Below are 17,896 nucleotides of genomic sequence, written 5' to 3'. Positions count from 1 at the left end.
GTTATATAACAGTAATCTGCTGACAACTGAAGACTCTCAGCCTCCAAACCGCCGTCTGCTTCACCATGAGTCACACACAGTTAGACTTTTTATTTTTCTGGCTTTTTTAACTCGTTCTGAAACCTCTCGCAGGATTGGTTGAAGACGCTATGATGACTGACCACAGACTTGCTCTGTATCTGGTGAATACTTAAAGGTGACATATTATGTAAAAACTCCTTCTTCCTGCTCCTGGGAGCATATATCAGGGCGTCTGAAGTCACCAGCAGGTGTAAAACTCTCCAAAAACACAACCCTGGTATTTATTTAGTTCCCCTTTGTTTGAAAGTTCCTCTTTTAACGAGCCATTCTGAGTCCTTAAGTTGGCTCCGCCTCCTCTGCTAAGCCCCGCCCCCTCACATCCACCCTGCTGGACGGATGAAGCCAGCTTCTGGTGGAAATGTTCTGCTGTCAGCTGCACTGAGGAGCATGCATCTTCCATCCAGCAGCAGCCTCAGAGGATATAAGAGCCCAGTGGATAAACTATATCTGAGGCTAATGTTCCAGCAGAGTTAGCTAAAGACTGTGAATGTGCAGCAAACACTTTTCATCCCACTGTTTTAACAACTTGGTCCAGTTCAACGCTGGACTGAAGGAACTGAGCCACAAAGAGGATCAGTTCCAGCTCTCAGAGCCTGAACTTCAGAGCAGGGAAATGGAAGCATCTGAGAAATAACTCCTCATGGTTTATTTATGATTTATTTCCTGCTTTAGCAGCAGCTAACGCTAACAGCTAAGCTAATGAAGATGACGTACACCAACTTCTAAGGAGTTACTGCTGTTCCTTTCTGAAAGATGAACATTATTGTTCCCACATTACTTTGTTAGCTGAAGCTTTCTAGCTGAACGGTTCCGTTCTGTAACTCAGACAACCTGCAGCTGTGTTTAAGGTGTGTTTCCAACACAACACCGGTCCTCTCCTCACTCTCGCTGTGCTAACGTTACATTATCGGCATGTTTCTGATAAAGATGGAGGTCTCCAGGTACAACTGTTTAATGAGGTTAATATATCCAAAATGTTTAAACGCAGTAATTAACGGTGCACATGCATTACTACGAGTTACGCTGTGCACATCTCCGGCTTGGTCCATTACTGTTGATGAGAAAGCATTGTTTGCTAGCATCTGCAGCTAGCTTACAGCAAACTGCTAACTTACAGCAAACTGCTAACTTACAGCAAACTGCTAACTTACAGCAAACTGCTAACTTACAGCAAACTGCTAACTTACAGCAAACTGCTAACTTACAGCTAACTGCTAACTTACAGCAAACTGCTAACTTACAGCTAACTGCTAAACTGTTTAAACTGGCTTTCCTCTAACTGTTCGGTTTGCTTTATCTTCCTTTCATATCATCTCTTCCAAAGTGGATGATATGATTCTGGGCTGAAACCTCCACTTTGTTTCCTGTTTTGTGAAATCTGGAAAATGACTGAATGCTGTTTCTTCTGAAATAAAAATCAGTCCCTTCCCCCCATGTGACATCATCAGAAAAGGGGCGTGGCTACGGATGCTGGACACACTCACCACACAATGAACCGAACATTTTTATCCTTTTCTGACAGCCTAAACAGCCCTTTAACCTCATCAAATAAAACAATAAACAGATCTTAGCGATCCTAAATCACTCTACTGTTCAAAAAAGGTCAAGTTTCACTGAAAATGCTCCTTCTGTGGTTTCAGAAACAACTGCTACGACGAGGTCTCCACAAAAAGGACCAAAAGACGACTTCTGGTGTAAACTGGGACAAATGATTAATTAAAATGTATTAAAATCAGATTTAATCTCTTTCAGGGGCTTAAAGAACCGCTAATCCAGTACTCTTTGTGATGAAATCTGTTTCTCTACACATCAAAAGGGGTGAACTACACTTAACTTTTCTACCAAATGCAGACAACCTTTTCAGATTAAAGCATGTGGAGCATCTTAAAGCTTTAATGGGAGTCTGTAGGTGCACTTAAATCAGCCCAGTGAGCTTAAAAATGTGCCGAGAAGAACACCGAACCGACACTTGGATTCAACAGGAGTAAAAAATTCATTTAAAAATAAAAAACAATGTTGATTTTTGAGAAAAAGACTTTTCTCGTTGAGGTTTAAGCAGCAGATGGCCTCACCTTCCTGATGCCCTGCAGACAGTCCAGCACTGAGAGGTTGTAGGTGCAATTCCCAAAGGAAGCGTCCCTGAACACACAGAAAAGAGATTTAAAATACCTTCAGCACAGCCTGATGGAGCTTAAAGGTTTGTCATCGTTACAGTCACCAAATAAACCTGCGGCCGAGGCAAAGGGAAGATTAGTTAGAGTCCTGCGATGCCAACAGCTCCTGCCAGACATCTTTTTGTCAACTTAAGCCATTTAAATACACAAACTGCAGCTCTGAGGTTTTCCAGACATGTTCCAGGGAAATGCTGAGAAAGAAACGGTTCATCCAACCAGAAAAGGACTAAATGTGAGATTGTGTGAACATTAACGCTCCCGAGCACCGAAAGAAAGTCTGAAATAAACACAAAAATATGGAAATGGATAAATAAATAGGTTTATTTTATGATAAATGATGATTTATGCAAAAATAATTCAACAGAATGTGAAATTATTACATGTTTTGCTCCAATTTAAACCAAATTAATTCAGGTTTTTGTTAATGTTGCAATTCATGAATATTTTTTAATTTTTGTAGCATTTATGAACATATAAACTTAACAATTTGTCCATTTAAATACTGTATATCCTTGTATTAATTTCAGATTATGGCAGTTTCGGTCCTCCTGGAATCAGCAGCGGAAAACCCTAAAAACTGAGTGGAAAAGAGTCATAAGATGTTGTTAAGCTGAAACCTGAAGGTTTCCACCACTCCTTCCTCTCTGCTAAACTTCAGCTTTCTGCATGTTTGTCAGCTGGTTTGCGTTTTATTTCATCTTTCTGTAACAACAGCTGATCTTAATCAGAATAATTAAAGCTGCAGGAATAAATATCGTCCCTTCAGGGTTAATGATCACAGTTATGCAGACGATGCACAGCTTTTTGTGTCTCTGTCACCTGGAGACTGCAGCAGACCAACTGTCTCAGTGTCTGGAGGAAATAAACTCCTGGATCAGAGAGAATTTTCTACCATTAAATGAAGACAAAACCGATTCATTCTGTTTGGCAGCAAAGAGAAGAGGGTCAGCGTTGGTGAATATCTGAAAACTCGAGCCTTAAAATCACAGACCAGGTTCCTGAGCTTGGAGTGTTGATAAAACTCAGATCTGACATCAAAGCTGTCACCAAAGCAGCTTTTTACCAACTCAGAAACACCAGAATTAAAGGTTTTCTCTCCCAGAAAGACCAGGAGAAACTCCTCCATGCATCCATCTCCAGGAGGTCTTTTAACTGGACTCCACAAACAGAGCATCAAACATCTGCAGCTCATCCAGAACGCTGCTGCTGGAGTTTTAACCAGAACTCAGAGACCTGAACGCATCACAGCAGCTTTAAAGGCTTCACTCTGGCTTCCAGTCAGTCACAGAATAGATTTTAAAAGCCTTTAAAAGATGGTTTACATCTGTGATGTGTTCAGAGAATATAAACCCAGCAGAGCTCTGAGATCCAAGGACTCGGGTCAGCTGGTCCAGTCCAGAGTCCAGACTGAACCTGGAGAAGCAGCATTTAGCTGCTATGCTGCAAACAAGTGGAACAAACTGCCAGAGGAGATGAAACTGTCACCAAATGCAGACATTTTTAAATCCAGGTTAAAAACAGTTATTTTCTCATGTGTTTATGCATGAAATCTGCAGGATATCTGTTAACTTATCCAGACTGTTGCCTGTTTTTATTCATTTTAATTCTGTTATTTCTTTCTATTCTTACATATTTTAATGCTTTTTCTGCTCCCTGCTGCAACGCTTTTATGTTATGTGAAGCACTTTGACTTTTTCTGTACATGAAATGTGCTAAAAATAAACTTGACTTTGACGAATGAAGTATGACTGAAGTGAAAATGCATCTCAGGCAGAGTTACTGCTGCTGGAAAGTGAACGTGTGAACTGTCTGGACCTTCTGCTCATGTGTGAAGAGGCCTCAGCCTTCCTCCAGGAACAGAAACTGCAGCTCCGCGGGTTGTCTATCGGCAGCAGTAGCAGCATGCTAACAGCATGCTAGCAGCATGCTAGCAGCATGCTAGCAGCGTTAGCATTTAAAGATGCAGACACTGACCGATTGTCATGAAATCAGTATTCCTGCAAACCAAAGCTCTGACTTCTCTGCTCACCATGTGAGAACCAACCGTCTACGAAACTCTCAGGAATTTTTCATGATTTCTTCCTTTAGTTTCGTTTCCTCAGCCCCATAAACCAGGAAGATTTAATGCACTATTCTCATCAGAAAGAACACACATTTGGCTGAATGACGAGAAAAAAAACATCAAATGTTTCACGCAGTTATCTGTAAAAAAGTAAATAAAAAGAGAAAACTATGACTTCAGAGGTTTTGAGACCTTTCTTCAATAAAAGTATGATTTTAAAGTCTCAAGAAGGACATTTTTATGGAGCTCTGGAGGGTTTTTAAGCACCACATGCACCCAGGGTTGCAGAGGTGTTAACGGGAGAAATCTGACCCCAAACTCCAAATCAAAACCTGAGCCGCAGGTCCCCACAGAGGGATTATAGCAGGCCGCCATGACTCAACATCCTTCAGCTCAAAGCGACACAGCCCTGCTCAGTTTGAGGTTAATCCACCGGGAGCAGCAGGGTTGTTCGGCTATTCTGGTCCTTGGAGTGTGGATGTTTATTTCATTATCAAAGCGGTGTCAGAGGCTCTCGCTGAGCTCATGCATGCCTCCGCAGCTCGGTGAGAGGAAGGATGCTTTAATATGGTCCCGACTGAAAGGACAGGTCATGTCCAGGTTACCGTCAAACAAAACAAGATGCTTGTTTTCTGTAAACAGCCCGAGATCGAGGGCCATCTTAGATAAGAGCAGCGAGATCACACCACACCTTCAGAGAGGTGAGCAAACAACTGACAGCTTCTCCGAGAGTTCTTCCTGCATGACGGCGAGTTCTGGCACTGCAACACCATTACGTAAATACTAATTAGTCTGGAAATGCTCCAACAGTCTGACAGGCACTGAACAAAAGACAGTTTCCCACAGAGACTGTCTGACACAGACAAAGTCTTAATCCAGCCCCTATTTCTTCATATGATACCAGGAGAACTGGAAATAAGTGCTGAAACATGATAAAACGTGGATATAAACAGAGAATCTGAGGCAGAAACAGAGTTTTTTATCAGTTCTCAGCAGCTTTAAGGTGAATCTCTGGTCTGAGCTCCTTTATTCTCCAACACAGCCTGAACCCTCTGAGACAAGCTTTCTGTCATTTCTTTAAGGAGTCTTCAGGAATAGTTCTCCAGGCTTCTTGAAGGACATCCCAAAGCTCTTCTTTGGATGTGGGCTGCCTTTTGTTCCGTTCTCTGTCAGATGATCCCACACTGCTTCAATAATGTTGAGGTCCGGGCTCTGGGGAGGATTCATCCCTCCATAAGACCTGTTGCCACTGATTTTCAGTCCACTTCTTGTGTCATTTGGCACAGCTCAGCCTTTTCTCCCTGTTTCCCTTCCTTAAGAACGGCTTCTTGACAGCCACCCTTCCATGGAGACCATTTCTGATGAGGCTTGGGCCAACAGTAGATGGATCAGCTGAAGGTCCAGATGCATCTCTCAGGTCCTGTCAGGTCACAGCTGGATTTTTTCCTCTTTCTTAAGGACATCACTTTCAGATCCTGTTCATCTGCTGGAGATAGTTTTTTAGGCCTGACACTTCTTCTTTTGTCCTCCACTTGTCCAGTTTCCTCAAATGTTTTAAGGACACACTGCACACCATGCTGAGATATGCCAAGTTTTCAGCTAATAGCTCTTTGGGAATCACCTTGTTGCTGCAGAAATCCTATTTTCTGTCTGTCAAACTGTGTTTTCTTTGCTGTTTTTCATAGATGCAGCTAAAGAAATGGGAACAAATGATGTGTCTTTGTGACAGGCTGCTGGTAACAAAGTGCCTAAAGATCCAGTTTAAAACGGCTTCTTTGCTAAGTTGTCTGTTCTGTGTCGACACAACACTGGTTCATCCCTTGAGTTAGGAGCCTTTTTTCTGCCTGAATGGGTCAAAGGTCAGAGTTAAGTGGCTGAACAAAGAAAAAACACATTCCTCTGAAAATGCTCAGGAACAAGGACTGAAGATGAGCGAAAAAGCAGAAAAACTGTGAAAGAGCTTCAGAAAGCTGCAGAACTGTTGATCAGGACACTTTAAAGGTTATAAGAGTCTTCAGAAATGTTGCTTCAGATGTTCAGAAATAATAATTTTCAGCCAGTTGAGCCTCAGTTGTCTGACGGTCAGCGAACGCCTCACTGATGACCCTCCCTCAGTGGGCGTGGCCTATAAGTCCAGTTTAATCCTTCAGCAGCCTGCAGAGAGCTCAGAGCTCCTCATGAGGCCGACAGAAGAACAAAGTCGTCCTCCTCCTATCAGCAGCACTCTGCCGTTATGTAACCGCTCAGTGTGTTGGTGACAACAAAAAGCCCTTTATGCCACATGCACGCACACATGCACGGCTCGTCTCAGTTTGCGTGTTCGTGATGAAACAACAAACTGAAGCTTCAAACCAACTTTATTCCGCCTGCTTGCAGCTGAAAAACACAAATGACACCATCTAAAAGCAGCTTATTTCATAAAACAACACGTCTTTCTCCAGGAATTAGACCAGACCAAAACCAGAGATCATCACTCAACATGTTGTCGACGCTGAAGACAAACACCAGGAGCAGCGCTCCTGGGCTCCGTTAGCGCTGCTTTTCATTATCACCAACTTCCTTCCACCGGAAAGTAAAGCAGTTAATGATGGAGTGGTTTGGGCTGAGCTTTTAAAAGAAGGAGAGCTGTGAACTGAGCCCAAAGGGACACAAATCCCTGGAGGCTCGAGTGTTTTCACAGCGTTTAGATTTAACTTATTCCACAATCACTGCAGTAACCTGGTTAATCCACCTGATTTGTTGGGGTTTAACTTCTTCTGCCGAAGTCACAATCACACAGCAGTTAAAAGTGGAACTTTCACACCAAGAGGAACTAAAACTTAACCGTTTAAACATTTAATATTTCATTATATTCAACCTGGCAAATCATTAGGATTTATAAAGGCAGGCTGGAGGAAGAAAAAGCCTGTAAAGTGTTCAAAATGAGCCGATTCATCACAAAGTCACCCTCAGTCCTGCTGCACACTGACCTGAAAGGCAGGTAGGAGGCGTTGGAGCCAGAGATCAGAGCTCGGAAGGCTTCTTCTGGGGTTTTCTTCAGGTAGATCACCTGAGAGGGAGACACAGATCACAGGGTTTACAGTTGGTTTCCATCTCATCTGAGGAACAGCAACAAACTGTGGGGCTCCTGAACCATACCTCTGATGCCAGTTATAAAAATCACCTGCGGTCACATCTTAGAGAGGCTCTTTATTAAAATTATGTCACTTTTATCACCGACACTGTGGCCAAACTGTGGGAAATGATGAGTGTATTTGGGAGAAATATGTCAGAAAGGTTTCTAATCAGGAAGCTGAAGGAGTTTAAGGTCAGAGTTTCAGGTCAGAGTTTCAGGTCAGAGTTTCAGGTCAGAGTTTAAGGTCAGAGTTTCAGGTCAGAGTTTAAGGTCAAAGTTTAAGGTCAGAGTTTAAGGTCAGAGTTTAAGGTCAGAGTTTAAGGTCAGAGTTTAAGGTCAGAGTCTGTGAGACGGACACAGATCAGCCTGGTTTTAACATTTCTGCATGGTATGGATCTATGGATCCATCCATTATCCATCCATCTGTCTATCCATCCATCATCCATCTATTATCCATCCATCCATCTATTATCCATCCATCCATCCATCATCCATCCATCTGTCTATCCATCCATCATCCATCTATTATCCATCCATCATCCATCTATTATCCATCCATCCTTTATCCATCATCCATCCATCCTTTATCCATCCATCCTTTATCCATCATCCATCCTTTATCCATCCATCATCCATCCTTTATCCATCATCCATCCTTTATCCATCCATCATCCATCCTTTATCCATCCATCCATCCATCCATCATCCATCCTTTATCCATCCTTTATCCATCCATCCATCCATCATCCATCCATCCTTTATCCATCAGCTTCCACTGAACACTGGAGGTCAGTCAGACGCTGGAGGTTTCAAACCTAAATGTCTTTTATTAGAGGAAATCTCCTTTAATCAGAGTAACATTAGATTCCCTGACTTCACTTCTGCTTCAAGCTCTCAGATTCCTCACCAAAACCAAAACCAAATGATCACCGAATGTTTCAGATTCAGTGAACTTTATTTATCCTGAATGTGCAGGTCGGCTGCAGAGCCTTCCCAGTTCTCCCAGTTCAACACCACAGCCTGGATCAGCACCTGACACCCAGCAGACAGTTTGTCTCCTCATCAGAGCGCCGCCCTGAGGGCTTCAGAACAGGTTCAACGGACAGAACAGGTCCAGACTGAACACAGCTCCTTTAACTGGACTCCAGTAACCTCTGAGCAGACTTCCACAGTGAAACCAGCTCAATAAAATCCTGATAAATAAGTCCGGAAACATCAAACTGTTGAGTCTGGACCTCTTCACCGTGTCTGAAGCTGAGTTTTGGTTCAATGTTTTCCCTGAAGTGGATGATTCTTTAGTTTTGGTCACATTAAGATCAAAATCAGGTAAAAGGCAGCTGGGATCTGACTGAGGGCCTCAGAGGAAGCTTTACCAGGTGGTTTTCTTCTTTAGGCGACCTGCAGCCGTCTGTGTGGACGATAAAAAGCCTCCAGGTGATCCGATATTTGAGCTGACAGCATGAGACATAACCTGCTGAACTCTCCACTCAGAATAAAACCACTTGTTGTCCTCAGTGTGTCAGTGGGTCTGATTCAGAGCCTGAAGCTCCTGTTTCCACACAATGTTTCAGCCGTTTCAACAACATGAAATATTCAGCACACAAACCAGTGCAGGTGAGTAACTCAACAGGTCGGGCAGCTTTACCCGAGGACAGCAGTTCATTCTCCAAAAGCATCACTTCAAATGTTTGTTTTCAGTCAGGCTGAGAGAGGAGGCAGAAATAAGCTGCGGAAACCTCTGCTAGCCGACTGCTGCGGTCAGATTAGCATCTGTGAGGCAACCGCAGAACAGAAAATTAAACGTTTTTAAAGCGTTTATCTGCAGAACTCACACCTGAACCCAGACTGGGACCTTTTCACACTCGAACTGGAGCAGTTTTAAAACCACTTCAGATTAAAAAAAACATCTAAAAAGCCAGAAAACGTCACGAGTGAACCAAGCAGCTTGTAAAACGAACATTGAAATATGTTCCATGGCTGAATAACTTCTCCAGGTGTTGATTAAACCCACAAACTTTCATCTAAGTTCAAAGTTTTGTGTCTATTTATGCTGTTTCGCAGCTGCATCCAATGCATTTAAGGCCCAAACTGAAGGGTTTATGCATGTTCTGCAGCTGTTTTAGTAGCAGAAGCTGATATGAGTTGCTCTGGGATACAAACAGGAAATATTAAAACATTCAACTTATGGAACTTATGTGAAAAGCAAAGCTCTGAAACTACAGCTCCCATGATGCTTTGGGAGGCATCAAGCCCAGTGAGGTCAGTTCGTGAGTTGGTGACAGGCCACAACTTCTTCTTTATGATTATATTTCTTTACATTTAGCCAAACTGCACCTGGGAAAGTGAGGCTCTTTAATTCTGTGATTTCTGAGGGAACTCAAAGGGTTTTGGGGAGTTTTCTTGATCCGATTTGAAGCTCTAAGAACATCAGACTGAGTCCCTCAGTTTGTAAATCTACTGATCAATAAGATGTACTCACGGCGTAGCCTCCGATCAGCACGGCAGCGTTGGATCTCTTCCTCTGGTCGAAGCTGGTGTAGTGAACGATTCGCTTCCTGGTCAGAGTGAACGACTGCAGGGGGCGACACACTCAGTCAGAGGCCATTTTATTCAGTTACAATCTGTCAGATTTGGTGATTTTCTGCATTTTCTGTGCATCTCTTACAGGAAAGACAACACAAAACTGTTGAAATTGACCCTGAAACAGATATTTTTCTAGATAAACTGACAAATTAAGACCCAACAGCTTCAGTCTGAATTAAAATCAGAGCTGCTGTGTCCCAGATAACATTCAGCTGCAGGTTCTCACAGAGGACCGTGAAACCATCGGCTCTCATTAGAGCCTGGCTGCTGACCCCATCATTCCCAGAGCTCCTGTACACGATCCGCTCCCGGAAACGGATCAGAAGCACGAAAACAAGCTGCTTAAAGACCAGGCTGGACTTTCTCTGTTAGGAGCTCCTCACGGGAACATTTTGGGACCAGTCCTGTTCACACTGAACAGAACCGGCGCCGTTTGGCCCATATTAAAGGGGCCAAATCTGCCCTAAAATGTCCTTAAAAAACCCACCATGACTGAGGTGGACACACGGATATATTTAAAGAAGAAACTGAGTTATCGCCCCTGCTGGTGGTAGCAATGAGCTAATTCCAGCTAACTGCTGGTAATAAACTAGGAGCTCCCTGTTTGAACAAATAAAACCCAGTAAAGTTAAATAGTTCTGTTTGCTCTGAAGCTCTCGGTTACATAATAATTGTAATTATGTCATCTTACAGAACAGGAAACAACATTAGAACGAGTAAAGAACCAATGCATGAGTGAAATAACCCGAACGCCCACCAGAAAGGGGGATTAAGTTTTATTTAAATGGCCACCATGATGTGGAGATGATGATTTGATCTGATTAAAGATCCCAGAGGACTAAACGCTTGGCCAGAACTGACAAGAGAATTGAAAATAGCCGACTTCCTGTTGGGTTTAGGTTGGAGTTCAGATGTTTTCACGTGTGAAACAAACTTTGTTCATATTATCCGTGAATCTCTGCAAACTCAAATTCCTTTTAACTGCAAACCTTCTTGATTCTGAATCTCAGCATTTGTGGTGCTTTCTTTGCCACATCAGTCAGAAAGAGATTTCATGAGTTTTGGAGCGTTTCCAGAGCCTCAGAAAGGCAGTTTTATCTGTAAATAAACCCATAAATGCTGCTCGTACAACCGGGCCTTCTCACCATTTCCTTAAATATCCGGTTCTCTTTGGGTTTAAAGCCCTGTTGGCCGCCTGAACTCTTTCTGGGAAGGATCCTGAAGCTCAGCACACCTTTAATGTGAAAGCTTCTCTCTTTCTTCTTGTCACAAAGTCAAACCGGGTTGGCCGGACGGGGTCAGTTCTGACTCAGAACTCGGCTATTTTCAGGCCCACTTTCTGACTGGAAGTCCCATAAAACCAACTTCTGCATGAATTTGACTCATTTGGAGTTTAATCAATTGGTTTGAAGTGTATAAATGAAGCTAAACTGGACAGAACCGGGCCTGCTTCAATGGGGGCCGATGATGGTCGCTTCTGAGCAAACATCAGGCCTCAAAAAGGAGCAGAAACTTGTGACAAACATCAGCGAGACGCTGAACACGTGGATCCAGACCATCCGGTCGGCAGGTCGCCATGACGAATGACAACAGTCGACAGGAGGAATGCAGTCACCATGACGACGCACATCAAACACAACACAGAGAAGACGAATGCGTTACAGTTTCAGCCAAACCTGCTGGTGTGTGTGTGGAAGTGTGCATGAGAGGCAGCAGTGTCACGCTGCATCTGCCCCGTTGCATTCTGGACATTCCTGCAGAGGGCGAGTCGCCGGCAGAAACTCACCTTCAGCTTCTTGTTGAGCTTGCAGCAGTATCGGTACAACATGGCCAGGTTCAGCGGTCCAAAGTCTGCGTAGAAGCTGCGGAGACACAGAGGACGCTCGGTTTAAAGCACGCCGGGCTGCCGCCACTTTAAAGGGAAACGGATGGCGAGCAGCAGCAGAGTGAAAGTCTGCTGAAATATCCTCCCTTTCAAAAGCTTATCAGATTTCTCCGTTCTGGAATGATCTAAACCGGACGTTCCTCCTGCTGCAAGGCCTCTGAACTTTCAGCTGATTCTTCCGTTTGTTACCTGAAGCCAAAAGAAACACCTGCACAAAAAAAAACCGGGCAAACGTCTCACTGCGCTCCTCCGTTTGTCCGCTTCATGTCTGCAGCGCACGATGGAAACGTCCTTTTGTTCAGGGCCAAAGAAAATTAATCATTTATGTTTATTCGCGTTAAAAGATCCATCGATTCATTTGATAAGAAAAATGTACTTCAGGAACCAGCTTTAGCCAGAATCAGTTTGGTGATATGAACAAAAACATTCCTCCTGATGCTGGTAACAGGACCACAGAACAGCAGCTATTAGCTCTGCAGCTAACATCCAGCTGTGCTAACATCTGTTAGCGTCTCTCCTCCCGTCTCTGCTTTCATCAACTGTGTTTTAATGCAGCTGAAATCCTAATAAAGCCTCTTATTTCCCGTTTTATTGTTATCAGACAACACAGTGGAGCAGAACATGTTGGTGGGAGTTAAACGAGGCATCGAAGCTGTTCATTTGGAGGATTTTCTGTCATCGAGTTACTTGAGGAAACGTTTCAGCCTTGGAAAAATACTTTTTAAACGTGTTTAACCTGCGAAAAACAAGCGGATTAAATCCTTTCCCATTGGCAGCTGTAGCGTTTTTATCCTCCAGTAACAACAACCACCTTCAAGTCGAAACCTGCAGCAACACGAAGGGACATTAAGCTGTAATGAAGCGGCTGTTTGACCCATTTCTGATGATCACGACTTTCTGAGATAACTAGTTTATATTTTACCCCAAATAAAAAAAACACTGGATCGGTCAAACCTCTGGTTGATCTGAGAGCATCAATATGAGCGAGTAGGCCCTGAAAACCTGAACCTACTCATCTACACACACACGCTTTGGTTTCCTGCTGCAGGTGAGCACCCAGAATGCATTGCGGCAGGTTGAAAAACTTACTTTTCGTAGACGAACTCGTCATCGGTGCAGAAGTAGTGCGTGTTGGCGGTACTTTTGGGTTTGCTGCGTAACGTGGCGAAGTACAGACGCTCTGCGAGACAGAGAAAGGTTTAGATTTAGTTCATTAACTGCATCAGAAACAGTAAAAAGGTTAAAAAAGGCTGCTGTCGTCCCCCAGCCAGACAATAGGCACCCTAAAAGTAACAATATACTATCACACAGTGATCAAAAATACAAAAAAAGAAAGGAAAAAGATGGAGTTAAGACAGCTAAAAGAAGATAAATCAGTAAGAATGAGAGAGAACAGTGAAGCATCAATACAGTCATGCAGGGAGAGCAGAAATGAGTAAAAAACATACAACCGCAGCACATACAACACGCCGTTAATCATTCAATGAATAATAAAGCAGCACATACAGCATGGGGGTGCAAACATCACGCGCCGACAGGCAGAAACCATGATATCCATGCAAATAACACACAAGTCCATTCCTGAATGGGACCGACTTGGTTTCTGAGGGAGTTCACTGAAAGCACATTCCGGCTCTTTCTGTGTTCTGATCCGGTGACGATAAATCAGACGTTTACAAGCGGTTCTGTTCAGTTTTTTCAGTTTTTGCGAGAGAACAGTGAAGCATCAATACAGTCATGCAGGGACAGCAGAAATGAGTAAAAAACATACATACTGCCGGATCAGAAACATCTGAAACTGTGAATAACTTCAGACTGAGCAGGGAGGGCTGAAACTGCCCCGAACCAAAATGACTCGATAAATAAGTTTATATGAGAAGAAATGCTGATAAAAAAGCAAAGATATTCGAATAGATTTCATTTTACCTGGAATATCATTAATTTCTTTCTTTCTTTCTTAATTATTGATCCATTTATTCCCTCCAAATGATTGATTTCTTTCTGTAACATTTAATATAATCATTGTAATTTAAACTCAGGTTTTCTTTTTATTTCCATCTCTCTGTTTCTGCTTCTTTCTGTAAATGAGGAGGTTATTTTCATCCTAAATGTGGGTCTTGGTGTCAGATTATGGCCGTTTCAGCGCTCCGTGTTGGTTCTGAAGCTCCAGAAAACAAACCTGTCAAAGGAGGCAAACTTTACCAGGGTTCAGACAATAAATGTGCTGCTGCTTCCAACCTTTTAACATAAAATCACTTTGTGAAACAAGCAGATTAAATCAAAGCCAGATGTTTGTGGGTTTTTTAATCAAATGTGAACAGAGCCAGACTTAAATCAATGATGCTGCTGATAAGAAACAAATTAACTTGCATAAAAAGCTGCTCCAACACATGAATGTGTGTAATATCACTGTCTGTGAAGCTATTTGTTCCTCCAAACCCCAAACACTGGACCCATTTCTCTAAAATCCACACTGATCAATGAATTACGAATTTAACTTTAAGGTAGAAAGCTTCACGAACACGAGGCAACAGGATCCATCTTCCCTCGGGACACCAAGGCGTTCCCAGACCATCCCGAGCCGGCCGAGAGCTCTGGGTCTGTCCTCCGGACACGTTCGAAACATCTCCCCCGGGAGGCGTCCGGATGGCGTCCAGATGTTCCAACTCCCTCAGCTGGCTCCTGTCTTGGAGAGTAGCAGTAGCTCTACTCCGAGCCCCTCACAGCCGCTAAAACTGAGCCCAGAAACCCTTCAGAGGAGGCTCATTTTTTACTGTTTTTATCTGCACTAACGTTCAGAAGGTTCTTCCTCCACCCGTAAACACCTCCAGGAGACATCTGAACTCCACCACGTGAGGCTGAAACTCTCCAACCCAGAGTTGGTAACCCATCTTTACCCTCAGAGGTGCTAATATTTATCCCAACCGCTTCAAATGGAGTGAACACTGTTAAAAATGCTGATAATATTCACATATTTCTCTTCATTATCAAAGGGTCTGCAGTTTCAGAAAACTGAACTGTATGTGTGCAGTCCTTTAACATCAGTTATACGAGTTATTTTTACTGTAAAACACTGAATATGTAACATTTACCACTGAATAAAATCTTTATATTAATATTTTCTAACCTTAAAATCAATAAAATTAGGGTTAGGGTTAAAAAAACATCCTTAAACACATTCATTCAAGCTGTTTTCAGTTATTAGTTTTTCTAAACCAACTCTTTTTACCCCCAATAATGCTTCAACTTTCAGAAACTCTCACTTTATGAGCCTTATTAATGTCTAATTAACGGTTTCTCAGGAGCATCCTGACATCCAGAAACGTGATAAAATGACTGAGACAACCTCAAACTGTTCACCCGGCTGTGAATAACTCCTGATATCATCATGACAAAGCAGCAGCTTGAATAACTAAGACTAAAATAACTAAGCTTCAGCCACCACTTTTAGTCACTCTGCAAAGAAAAATAACCATAAAAACGTCTCTAATTCCTCTCTGAGGTTAAAGACTAACAGACACATTAATACTGTAAGTAACCCTCTGATCTGACACTATAAATGAAGACAACTAAGATTAATTTACTCATTTCTTCTGCTGTTATTGTTGTGGTTTAATCTTGTGAAGACTTCAAATCTTTTTTTATATTCATTTTGAGCAACAGTCCTGTCAACTTGACGTCATTGGTATTCATTAACCTCCAGATCTGTCATTAAACTTCTTTATTAAGTTACCTTTGATAAACTCCGCGGCTCCCAGCAGTTCGCAGTCCTCTGCCATCCTGAACAGGGCAGACAGGACCGAGGAGTGCTTCACTCCCTCCACCGTCATATGTCCGTCTAATTCCTGCGTTGACCTACCTCTGCCGCTTGGCTCCAGAAACTTTTTAAACTGCTAGCAGCTCGGTTAGCCGTTAGCAGGCTAGCACGCATCCGCACAATAAAAGTGTTAAAAAAGTTAAAAACTCTCTCCTCAGTTCGCCATCGGTCTCTTGGGTGTTCCCTCACTCATTCTGGGGTCTTTTCTGTCGTTTCGCGTGTTATGTTTACCGTTTTTGACCGGTAAAGGTTTCCCTGTTAGCATGTTAGCATGTTTACGCCGAGGAGGCTTGACGACGCTCCGAGACTGAAACTGATTGAGCAAATCCCTCTTTAAGACTTGTTACCGTGACAACGAGAGCCGCTCTCATCGCGTTCGCAGCCAATAACAAAGCAGTGCTGCCTTCACGGTCCACTGAGAAACATTAAACAAATGAGACTTTCAAGTACCACAGGGAACAACACACGAAACAAACTACATTTACCGAAATTTAACCGAACAAATTACTTTTGAGATCGCCTCGTGCGTCTTATGCACGTTTTTACGCAATTATTTTGACAGTAATTTAGGGAAAAACACAAATCATCATGAACTTCCAAGAATACTTGTGTACAGACAGAAAATAATTACGTTCTCTACAGTTTATTTTAAATAGATTGCTGCACAGCTCAAGCACTATTAACTTAACTATTATACTAAATTAAATGCAACATTTTAGTCTTTATGTCACAGTACAGCAGCATTAGATAAATATGATTCATATTCACTTCTTCCACTCTTATAATGTAACAAATACCCTTATTTTATATATTTATCTTTAATTTGTGAACTGTTTTTACAGTCAACTAAACTTTTAAAAAAGCTGATGTAAAACCCACAGAGTTATTAGTTATTTTGTATTTTTGAAATTGCAATATCGATGTTAAATCCGTATAAAGTCTCAGGATTTATACTTTTAGGTTAAACGGTGTAAAATCTTTACTTACACAGTAAATAAGTTAGTAGTGCCTCTATATGTTTATTTCAACTTTAACAATCATGATCAAAAAGACAAAGTTATGGATAATATTCAAATTTGAACTCAAAAGGATTTTTTTCCCCACTTAATGAATATGATATTGACTTTATATCTGAGAATGCGAGGACTCAAAATACAAAATTATCAGCATTCTCAATAAACTGTGCGGTGAAATGATAAAACCTTCGGGTTATGAAGTCTTTCAATTGAAAAACTACAAATGTTATTTGTTATTCCAGATTATTCACCTGAAGTTTATCCTTCTGCTGTGGATCTGAGTTTGAAAGGCAGGATTTTAGGTACAAATGTTTGAATTAAAAGGTCTTAATAATTTATCAGAACAGATTGATGCTTTGGTCACAAAGACCTTTTTCTCAGGGTCTTCAGAAAGGTCGTTGAAACCTTTTCTCAAACCGAGGAGGAACTCTCTGAGACACTGATACTGGCAGGAGGCTGAGGTCCATCTTAAGCTTCATAAGAACATCTTCTTCCCATCCGCTACTAGCCTCATCAACAAGGCCCGGGGCCCCCTTTGACACCGACTCTCTCCCCTTCCAGACCGACAAGCTACATTATCATAGATCTTATTATCTTCAGACCTTCAGTCTCTTTATTTGGCACCACTTTACCCTGTTGTATATCTGCACATTTATAATATTTATAGCATTCAGCTTGTACTACAGCTCCTTATTTTTTGAGATTCTGTATTTATATCTACATATATTTTATTTATATCTTTATATTATTGCACCAACTCCACCAAGTCAAAGTCCTTGTAAGTACAAACTACAACATCAGTAATTTTACTTGTTTTTACATAAAAGTTGATTTTGAGTTGTTAAAACAGGATTTTTACCTTAAAAAGAACTAAATGTTGTCATTAAATTTGTTTACAAATATTTCAAAGAGTCACAGTTTTAAATCTAAGAGTCATAATCATCCAGAAATTTTTAAAAATGGGATTTTTATCAGTTCAGTGTCGACTTTGTATCTTAGAATGTAAAACTGACCAAAACTCATCATTTTAACTAAAGAAACTAAACGTTGATGCGATGAAACTCTCTTCGGTTGTTTGTAATTAGTTTAAAACGCTCCAGAACAACAAATTAATGTCTCATGTCTGATCAAACGTGACACTAAAGACTCAGAAGTAGTTATTT

The 17,896-nt window shown here is 41.9% G+C and overlaps 1 protein-coding gene across 2 annotated transcripts in view; it reads right to left on the bottom strand.

Annotated features, from left to right (window-relative positions):
• The window catches only part of cdc14ab (cell division cycle 14Ab), a 34,157-nt gene extending 18,123 nt beyond the window's left edge, over window positions 1-16,034 (bottom strand). For both annotated transcript variants that reach the window (XM_072388870.1, XM_072388871.1), the window contains exons 1-6: window positions 15,634-16,034; window positions 12,990-13,080; window positions 11,802-11,877; window positions 9,912-10,004; window positions 7,287-7,366; window positions 2,154-2,220 (exon numbers count right to left, since the gene is read on the bottom strand). In XM_072388870.1, coding sequence (XP_072244971.1) covers window positions 2,154-2,220; window positions 7,287-7,366; window positions 9,912-10,004; window positions 11,802-11,877; window positions 12,990-13,080; window positions 15,634-15,730 — 504 coding nt within the window. In that variant the 5' untranslated portion in view covers window positions 15,731-16,034. The remainder of the gene's footprint in view (window positions 1-2,153; window positions 2,221-7,286; window positions 7,367-9,911; window positions 10,005-11,801; window positions 11,878-12,989; window positions 13,081-15,633) is intronic.
• Window positions 16,035-17,896: the final 1,862 nt, after the last annotated feature.

Source organism: Leuresthes tenuis, unplaced genomic scaffold (assembly GCF_036924035.1).
Source record: "Leuresthes tenuis unplaced genomic scaffold, fLeuTen1.0.hap1 SCAF_7, whole genome shotgun sequence".
Classification (NCBI taxonomy): Eukaryota; Metazoa; Chordata; class Actinopteri; order Atheriniformes; family Atherinopsidae; genus Leuresthes; species Leuresthes tenuis.
Note: the sequence above shows the minus strand (reverse complement) of the source record. Positions and strands in the feature narration are given on the sequence as shown.